The 10,564-nt window shown below is 34.0% G+C and overlaps 2 protein-coding genes across 3 annotated transcripts in view; one reads left to right on the forward strand and one right to left on the reverse strand.

The window, feature by feature from the left end:
* Nucleotides 1-8,603, forward strand: part of LOC122423405 (PARP1 binding protein) — a 61,102-nt gene extending 52,499 nt beyond the window's left edge. The window contains exons 10-12 of one of the 2 annotated variants that reach the window (XM_043440421.1): nt 7,200-7,335; nt 7,808-8,178; nt 8,209-8,603. In XM_043440421.1, the coding sequence (XP_043296356.1) occupies nt 7,200-7,335; nt 7,808-8,148 (477 nt within the window). In that variant the 3' untranslated portion in view covers nt 8,149-8,178; nt 8,209-8,603. Of the gene's footprint in view, nt 1-7,199; nt 7,336-7,807 lie in introns of both variants that reach the window. The other variant, XM_043440419.1, reaches the window with a different exon arrangement.
* PMCH (pro-melanin concentrating hormone) lies at nt 8,362-10,095 on the reverse strand. Its single transcript, XM_043440424.1, has 3 exons — nt 9,432-10,095; nt 8,883-9,081; nt 8,362-8,597 (listed from the first exon to the last, which is right to left on the reverse strand). The coding sequence occupies exons 1-3, from the start codon at nt 9,678-9,680 to the stop codon at nt 8,548-8,550; spliced, it is 498 nt and encodes a 165-aa protein (XP_043296359.1). The 5' UTR covers nt 9,681-10,095; the 3' UTR covers nt 8,362-8,547.
* Between the last annotated feature and the right edge of the window lie 469 nt (nt 10,096-10,564).

Below are 10,564 nucleotides of genomic sequence, written 5' to 3' on the forward strand. Positions count from 1 at the left end.
GTTCCAATATTATGGACCCAGAAAACTAAAAAATGTCCCTGAGTCTTTTGAAAATCCATCTGTCCTTCATGTATGTGCCATGGGAAGTAGATTGTAAAGCTTTGTTACATAGTAGTGTCCAACAGAACTCTCTGTGGGAATGTTCTGTGGTTTTTGCTGTCCAATATTGTAGGTGTTAGCCACGTGTCTCGTGAGCACTTGAAATGTGCTCCTGCTACTGAGGAACTCCATTTTTAATTCTGTTTAATTTTAATTAATTAGCTCCAGCATATTAAATAGTTGCAGTTCTAGTAGATTAAAGATACACACAAATGCAATAACTAGAAACCCTTTATAAGACTAAGAAATGGTGCTCTGACCGCGAGAGACTAGAATAAATAGGATTTAAATAGGAAGAGAGGATGGAAGAGAGCATTTCAGGCTGAGCAAACAACCCGATGAAAGTATTAGATTTCTTTACTAGTATGAAGCGGTTGTGCATTTGGTCATGTACAAAAAGAGTGAATAAATAATGTGGGGCAAGATTAAGGAAGGTGTGGCTTTTGTGGTTTTAAGGAACAGTAAGGATATGTACATGAGAACCTAGAAAAGGCGGAATATTTAAGAACGTGAAAGGAATGGTGGATACAATGGGGCTTAAAGACTTTAGCTGCATGGTTCTCTCCACTTGAATGTGATATAGCTTTTCTGTGCATGTATATCTCTCTCTTGTTTCTGTACCAAATGGTTTTGTTACTATACTGAGCAGAGTAGAGTTTACTCTGTATCTGTTTTTCTATTTCAGAGCTTTTGTCCTTAGGGTAATTTAGCTGTTCTTTACCAGTCTACTTCTCTCATTTCTGTACCCTGTGGTTTCTTTACTCTCTGTACCTCTTTTTTTCTACCTCCAAGCTTTTGCTTCCTCTTGGTTTCTGTTACCTCATACCTTCTACTCACATACACCTGTTAGAGTCTGTTATAATTTTACTTAATTCACTCAACAAACATGTATTGAATGCCTATTGAGTACCAAGCTCTGTCCTAAGCATTGGGAATCCATCCGCAAACAAAACTGACACTCCCCTGCCTGCTCTGATGGACAAGTCTTCCCCCAGTATTTATGGGACTGGGGTGCAAGAATATAAATGGAAACCTCTGGTCTGCCCCTACAATTCCTTTAATCCTGGTTCTGTTCCCTGCTCCTAGAGATCCTCCACCCAGAAACATACACATCCCACTCCCCAACACCCTTGTCATAAGCAGTAAGCCCTTCCGAGAGGAAGAGGCCAGTGCTGGCCCAGCACATTGACAGTTTGAGCAAGGAATTCTAGGGCCCTTAGAACAGGATCTAAAAAGAGAGGCCATAGTCTCCTGTGGACTTACTCCTCACCCTGTGGGATGGAGAGCACCATAAGAGGACCAGAGCACACCATTGGTTGGCGAACTAAGGTTTTGTTCATGGAGCTTACCTTTTAGCTGGGAGAGGCAGAAAATAAATAAAATAATTATATTGTATCAATGTATTAGATGGTTATCAGTGCTATGAAGGGAAATAAAGCTGGAAAGGGTTATAAGGAGATATGTTCCTTTGTGTATGTTTTGGTTTTAAAGAGAATGATCAGTATAAGTCTCTTTAAGAAGGTGACTGAACAGTATTTTTCATTAGAATGAATATGGGATGTTTATATTAGTTTGAATTAAAATTTGAACTCATTTTGACTGACGGAATGAGGGTGGAATTTATTGCGTACCTTCTAAGTGTTATACTAGACATCTGATTTACCTCATTCCAATTAATCCTTGCTGAAGTCTAAAAGGCATTATTTTCCAGTCCATATACCTATTAAGTATCAAAGTAAGGATTGTATTTAGATGTAAGACTTCTAGTTGTCATGTACAGATGTGAGAATTGGACCATAAAGAAGGCAGAGACCTGAAGAATTGATGCTTTCGAACTGTGGTGCTGGAAAAGACTTGAGAGTCCTTTGGACAGCAAGGAAATCAAACCAGTCAATCTTAAAGGAAATCAACCCTGAATACTCACTGGAAGGACTGATGCTGAAGCTCCAGTACTTCGGCCGCCTGATGCCAAGAGCTGACTTGTTGGAAAAGACCCTGATGCTGGGAAAGATTGAAGGCAGAAGGAGAAGAGTGTGATAGAGGTTGAGATGGTTGGATGGCATCACCAGTTCAATAGACATGAACTTGGGCAAACTCCTGGAGATGGTGAGGGACAGGGAAGCCTGGCGTGCTGCAGTCCATGGGGTTGCAAAGAGTTGGATAGGACTTGGTGACTGAACAACAACAACTTCAAAGTTTGTGCTGTTTCTAAAGAGTAAATGAAGGCATAGTAATTGTAATAAGGAGTCATAAAAATATCATGCTATTACCTAGGTCATAATATTATCTTTCTGTTATTTAGCAAAGTTAAATGGAATTTTATTGATAAAGAAATGGATCATTTGATATACTCACAAGTTCATATTTCACTAAGGATAGCAAATCTCAGGCTTTCCTGGTAGCTTAGTGGTAAAGCATTCGCCTGCCAGTGCAGGAGACACAGGTGTGATCCCTTATCTGGGAGAATCCCACATGCCGTGGAGCAACTAAGTCCATGTGCCACAACTATTAAGCCTGTGCTCTAGAGCCTAGGAGCCCTATGTAGCCTGTCCTCTTCAACAAGAGAAGCCACTGCAGTGAGAAGCCCTTGCGTTGCTACTAGACAGTAGCCCCGCTCACCACAACTAGAGACAAGCCTGCAACAACAAAGGCCCAGCACAATCAACAATAAATAAATTATTAAAAAAAACATAGCAGATCTCTTTTCTTTCGAAAATGTGGTATTGTAAGAATGAAAAGATAAATTTTGAATAGTTATATGTCAAATTAAGTATGTTGAGTAATTTCCAAACTTGTTAGTAAAATTTATCAGTATAATGGGGGCTTAGAAATTTCATTTTCTTATTAATAGAGCTAACTGGAAGTTTCTGTGATTTTTCAATATTTGGACTCATTTGTCTTAATTTAACTGGAGTCAGGCTTTCCTTTGTGAAGTACTATTTTCCTTAAACTGGGAACCTACTAATAATTTCAATTTAAAAAAAAGTTGTGGCAGAAGGACTTTTCCAATTCTTGGCAAGTTTGAAGTTCATTGCAATTTTACTGTGGATAGAAATCTTTCCAAAGGGGGGAAATCACTCTACAAAGGAAAACTTTGAATCCTTTTCTCTCATGTGACTTGAACATAAAATGATTTTAACAGCCATGTATGAATCTGAACATTATTCTTATTTGTTTAGTACTTCAAAAGCACTTTCAGAAGGGAATTGTTTTGCTTATTTGTGATTCCAAATCAAATACACAAGAGAGATTTGGAAAATTTGCAGCAGGAAGTAATCTCAGTTCTATGTAGCCACTAATCTGGTGCAGAAAAATTCAACTTTTATGAACAAAGGAAAAGCAATGTCTTTTAAGTTATAAATACAAGTCAGTGTAGCTTGTATTGTTTTAATAACTGAAATGAAGAAGCTGACTGTAAGTTCATTTTTTGAACTACATTCCTAGAATCATTTTAAAGTTGACTGGGTCCTGAGAAACCTAATTCAATAGATTTCCTACTCTGTAGGAATACTCTCTTTATGTGTTACTACATTAATAACTATATAGTATCTACATATCTCTTTAGAGTTATATATAACTCTTTCATATTTTTCACTTCACTTAATCTTGACAACTCTGTGAGGCAAATATTCCCATATATGTGTGGATAAGTGAGAGGTTTTGAAGTTTACCCAAGATCATCTAGTTAGTAAGTGATAGGGCCAGTATAAGAAGCCAGGTCTTTTAATGGCAAATCTGATGCCTTTTGCATCATATCGTCTTGTCTTTTTATGTGTATTTCTTAGTTGGATATCACAGTGTTGGCTCCAGTCAAGTTCATGATCAATTAAAATCTCTAGGTCTTTTTCATATGTTTTTAAGTCAGGTTCTCATCCTGTACATCTGTAATTGGTATTTTGAACTTAAATATAGGACTTTGTTTATCCTCATTCATTTTCATTTTGTTATTTTCTACTTATTGTTCTAGCCTTCTGAGATCTTTTCAGTCTTGATTCTATTATCCAATTTATTATTTCTTCCAGCTGTGTGTCAACAGCAAATTTTATAAGTAGAGTGTCTTTGTGATTATAGGAGCCATCCTAGTAATCTAGTATTCCATGTGCCTGTTACATAGTTGGAACCTAATAAGTGATAGTTGATTAAAAAAGATATTTGTACAGAGCAGAGAGAAAACTCACATAGAATCTCGTACCAAAAAAAAAAAAAATATGCTCAATATAAATACTTTCAGTTTTGGATATAAATATTGCAATGTTACCATAGCACCATTATGGTTCTCTCTTGTATTTTGTTATGTTTATAAATAATGTTTTTCATGGTAAATATAGTGGCTAACTAATTTCCTCTCTCATATCAACTTGTTATCAGTATTTTAAGAATTCATTGCCTTATAACACTAGTTTTCTGAAACTGGCCTATTCTGGCTAAAGACTAGAGAATTTCTATTGGTGGCCTGAAGAGAAGAAATCTAGTTGTCAAGAGGGCTATGGAACTTATTTTACAACTGTGTTTATATAGCAAAGAGAGGTTTTTACTCAGATGTAAGTTTAAAATTAGTAAAAATAACTTTCTAGAGAAATTTTTATTCATATGAAGTATAAGATCGAGACAATGTCAATTGTCTGTGTTCAATAATATAATTATTGTATTTTTATGTAGAGTGTTTTATGAGTGATACTAGGGCTTCCCTGGTGGCTCAGACGGTAAAGAAGCTGCCTGCAGATCTTGGGTTTGCCTGCAGGATACCTGGATTTGATCTCTGGGTCAGGAAGATCTCCTGGAGAAGGGAATGGCTACCCACTCCAGTATTCTTGCCTGGAGAATCTCATAAACAGAGGAGCCTGGTGGGCTACAGTCCATGGGGTCGCAAAGAATCAGACACGTCTGAGCGACTGAGCACACACACAAAAGTGGTATTGATGCAGGGTTTGTAGTGGGAGGTTGAAGTCCCTCAAGTCACCTGTAGGTGCATCACTATCTGGATATTATGGGAGTGCTCCTTGCCAGCCACTTAGCGTCCGTTTGCTTTCATGGTCTTAACCATGCTCTTTATAACTCTTTGCAAGCAGTAAATTTATAGTTTTCTATATAGACAGTTACCTTGGTGAAATGAAAGAAACATTGTGTAAAAGTATATCAACAGTTAGTATTGGTTTTGTGGATGGAAGTAAAAGTTTTTGGATAATTTACTACAGTAATGATATGATGTAATATAAAATTTATTTTATTAACTATTTTAATAACTTTATTAATTGTTTTAATTCTCTACTTATGAAATTAATACAATCCAGAAAGGGATTAAAGGTAAATCCCTAGTTAAAGCCTTCAATTGTATTTTAGGGCATCTCATGGTAGAACCTATTTAATTGTAGTTGCATTCTTGTGGATTCATGAAGATCTTGGACTATAGCTCCATCCATTGTCAAAGCCTACTGTATTTCACTTTTGAAAAAAATAGTTTTTGATCTTTTACATTTTACATTTTTTCAATTTTGTATATTTTTGTGCTTAAATGGAAGATAAATTCTAATTGTCTGAATCTTCAAGCAAATTAAACATAATTTTTAGTATTCTGGGAGTTAGAGGCTCTCATAAATACCATTACTCAAAAAGATATAAAATTTGTCATCCTGAGAAAACTTGCTTTTATGAAGCAGCTGGACTGGGGACTATTCTAATTTCTTCTAAATTATAGTCAGTGGGTTTCACTGCCATTATCTCTGCAAACATCTGAGGGGGTTAATGCAGTTATCTTTCTGAATATAAAACACAATGTATAATTACTGAATATGTAATATAAAATTGTGCTGTTTTAGACTTCGTGAAATGTATCAATACATGCTCTGAACTTTGTTCAGCATGATGTAGTTATACTTTGAAGTATTAATTTTTAATTGTTGAAGTCCTCTTTATTTAATTATGTATTTGAAATTTAAACTTGTTTATTTCTGAAAAGGATTTGAGATGATTTCTAATTATTTGGAGAAATCTCACTATTATAATAACTAAATGGCATTATACAGCAGCTGCAATTGTTGAAATTTGCATTGTCTGTGTAGATTACTTTGTTTTGAAATTAATTCCTGTTCTTAAAACAGCCACTGGTTTTATGTTTACAGAATGCATTTCCAAAAGTGTTTTCTTGACATCCTTTTCAGTGCTTAAGAATTAAATTTAGCTTTCTAATTTTCTCCTATTTCTCATGTTTTAAGATAATTACAGGAGTATACTTTGAATACTCAACAATTAAATCACTTGGTCAGATCTTCTTGTTTGTTGTTGTTTAGTCACTAAAGTCCTGTCTGACTCTTTTGCAATCCTATGGACTGTAGCCTGTGGGCTTCTTTGTCCATGGCTTTTCCCAGGAAAGAATACTGGAGTGGGCAGCCATTTCCTTCTCCAGGGGATCTTCCCGACCCAGGGATTGATTCCACGTCTCCTGCATTTCAGGCAGATTCTTTACTACTGAGCCACCAGAGAAGCCCATCTTATTTCTTAATTTTCTAAATATTCAAGTTTTTAATTAAACAAAGCCTTTCACTCAGCACTGTTTTACCTTGTTTCTTTGTTAGTTGCCTATTTTTGCTTTTACCTTCTATTTCTCTATTTCATCCTAGTATCTCTCCCTTCCTTAATTTCTCTAATTTCTTTTTTTTTCTAAAAGAGTTTAGTCTGTAATTTGTTAAGATTAAAAGCTTCTATTTTTCTAGGATTGTTTATATCATGTATATCATTATTAAACTTATAATAAAACCCACTTTCTAAAGCAACTCGGACATAGAAATGTGTAGCAAAGGGCTTTGTAGAGTTTATAATTGATTTGGTAGGCTTTTACAAAAATTATCAAAAACATACACAAAACAGCTATTACTAAAAAAACAAAACAAAAATGCTAATTGTAGCAGTGAATGAGTTTGCAAACTATGGAATATTCAGGATTAAATAGATAGATGATGAAATTTCCCAATAGATAATGAAATTTTTAAGGGGAATTTTTATGGTACCTCAATTACTACAGAATATATTTCTATATAGATGAAAAAGTATGTCAAAATAAAGGGTAAATTGCATATTTTCTTCTTCTTTCTTCTTGTTACTAGACGAAGCAAACCTTAATTAGATCTCAGTTTGCCTGTACTTATAAAGATGACTGCATGATAAGCAAGGATAAATGGAATAATGTTAATTCAGCATCAAAGCCGTTATGTGTTCTTCACATGGAAAATGACCTTTCTGGTAATTGACCTAATTAAACAACTTAACAACAGTTTAATTCTAGTGTACTAATTGGTTTTAACTTAAGTAAAACTAGATTTTTTTTTTTTTTTTGTAATGTAAAAGTTTATATTTTTAAAGATGAGTTTATTTTAAAAGTTATATCTAAGTACAAATTGGTGTATAGAATTAGGACTTAGTTTGATTTAGCTAAATGTATTTAAGAAATAACTTGTAGTAACATTTAAGGATTGTGTTGTGCATTCAGACAAAGCAAATTTATTGTTTGTAGGGATGAAAAGTGATATGGTAAAATGAAAAGAAATGTGATAGTAATATTGCTGTATCTGTTAGTAATGTAATTTATAGCATTATTTGATTGTAAATCATAAGTTTTAAAATATTCTTTATCTGTTTAAAAATTTTGTAAAATCTATGTGTAATAATTTTAAGTATTATATAATTTCTTTTCTCTTTTCATCTTGCATAACAGAAGGTGTAAATTCTTCTGTTGGAAGACCAACAATTGGAACAAGTTCTGGAAATGTTCATGTGGGCAGAAGTAAAAAAGAAAAAGTAGCAAGAAAATCAAGTAGTCTGACAGGAAATACAAGCTCAAAAAGGAAACAGGTGGATTTGGATGATGAAAATATTCTCTGTGATAATGGAAATGAACCACTTCAACACAAAATTGTTAAGATACCCAAGACATCAAAAGATTTGCAGAATAAATGGGATGGTAAACTACTCAGAGTTGCAAAAAGCAACAGATGTACCACCAAGGACAAATTGATCACTGGCCAGACGAAGTTGACTCAGTTTTTTAGGCTATGAAATTATCTTTTATGTTCTTTAGGTTTGTGTGTATATATATATATATATATATATATATATATATATATATATATATAAAACCATTTACCAAATTCTTTTACTTAATTTTTAAGCAATGAAGGTGTAAGTTATAGTGCTTTATTATTTTGGTCTGCAGTGTACGTATGGTTAACATGTTAAGCATTGTTTTAAAAAAATACTAGTAAGTCATAATTTTGCAGAAAATTCGTAAAGTTTAATGCACAAGTAAAGCAATCATTTAGGCGTAACTTAATTCCACTTTCTTTTAAGACAGACATTTAAAATAATACAAATCATAGTAACATTAAGGGCTTCTTTCCCGAGAGGCAATTAAATGATTTTGCTTTCTTTTCAAATGATGATGTGGACCAACAGGCATCAGACTTGCCAACAAGGTCGATAGACTCGTCCCAGCATACACCTGAGCACTGAAGGAAAAAAAAAATTAAATTGTTTAAAGGACTAGTATCACACAAAGTTGATTAGAAATAAAAGAATGGATCTAGTATAGCTAATCTGAGTAAATTACAATTATAATAACTAATTAAATACTTTTTAATTTCACATCTTTTGCAGGAGTTACTTAATATCAAGTACAAGTTGAACCATGGTCTTGTTTGATTTTGTTATGATTGGACCCAAATTCAGTTAAATTCAAAGTTCTATTTTATGATATTAAGGTATAAGAATTCAATTTTTAAAAAACTACTCACTGTCAAAATCTCTCCTTCCTATAGGAAACTTAGCTGAGTTTTCTTCATCCCCAATTTCTCTCTTTTCTTGTGTTGATTCAGTATTTTGAACTTCATTCTCAGCTGGAAAAGCTACAGATCCTTTTAGTGCAAGATAAGGTTTTATAGCCAGATTCAGTGGCAGGCCATGATTTAAGAAATTATGTTTGGAACCCGCATTCTGTAAAGAAAAGGTTGATTTGTGTTTTAACTGTTCTATTGGGAATGGAACTATAATACATTGTGTAATATTCCTATTGATCAATTTAAAGATGCCCTGCACTGTTTTGACTCTTTAAGAAATACTTTAGATACAAGATTTTCAGGGAGTAAAAACTTTTTTAATAAGAGACATTTCCCAGAATGGAAGAACAACCTGGTATGTACGAAATTTGTTTAATTGTTCTAATGCATACTGTGACTTTTTTTCACATGCTTCTACTTATAAAAGTATCAACTTTACTTTCAAAGGATTCATAAAGATCATTCAAATTTCCATTGAAATAAAGGACAAGTCACATTTCCACTTACCTTTGAATTTTTGTTTTCTTCATCATTCATGAAACTGCTCTCATCATTTTTATATTGCTCCAGGGAAGGAACAACAATTGATTTTTCTGCGGTATCTTCCTTCTGAAAGGCTTTCCCCAGCCTCAATGTTTTAAATACCATGTCATCTTCTAAATTTCTTATTGACTTGGATGCTGAAAATGAAATGCCTTGAGAAAGCAAAGAAAAAGTTAGTATTAATATGTAGGAAGAGAAACTCATTTTTGCCATCCTTAGTTTGATGTTTGCATAGAGTCAGACAAGGATGTATAAAATGAAGTGAAATTTCTCAGTCATCCTGCTTTGTAAATGATTCTTGCCTTTATATATTTTCCAGCCTGAATAGAAAGCACTTGAAAAACTTTCATCACTTTAGAAATGACTCATCAGATAGAAACCAACCTTTTGTATAGCTGGTAATACCCACATTGTTTTGGTTTTAGTGGCATCTTGTTTGAGTGTGAATTTTCTCAGAATCTTATTATTAAGATCCTTGGTAGAAAGCTTTGTGTTGAGGAGATTATAGTCTCTTGAAAATGAGTTCTTATTAAGCAAGACCGCAGGACATCAGACTCTCCATATTCTTGTTTATATTGTTTCCTTCTGTATATTTTCAATTAAGTACAATATTAAAGTTACTTCTTTCACTCAGGATGTGTGTATGTGCTCATCCTCAGTCATGCCCAACTCTTTGCGACCCCATGGACTGTAACCCACCAGCCTCCTCTGTCCTGGAATTTTCCAGGCAAGGATACTGGAGAGGGTTGCCATTTCCTACTCCAGAGGATCGTCCCAACCCAGGGATAGAACCTGCGACTCTTGCATTGGCAGGTGGGTTCATTACCACTATTGACACCTGGAAAGCCCTTCACTCAAGATTATAAGGGTCAAAGTTTCAATCCTGATTAAATTGAAATAATCTTCAACAAGACTTTTTTTTTTCCATAAATGCTTGGAGTAGTCTTTGATGTTTAAAGTATATATGCCTGTGAGTGTGAAAAAAAGGTCACATGTGCTATATCTAAGATTGACCTATCAGATGTGTTTCTATCTTTGTATTTACAGAAGATTATTACTAATATTTATTAGTGAATTTAGCAGGTCCATAAAGAGAA

This window comes from Cervus canadensis, chromosome 21 (genome assembly GCF_019320065.1).
Source record: "Cervus canadensis isolate Bull #8, Minnesota chromosome 21, ASM1932006v1, whole genome shotgun sequence".
Classification (NCBI taxonomy): Eukaryota; Metazoa; Chordata; class Mammalia; order Artiodactyla; family Cervidae; genus Cervus; species Cervus canadensis.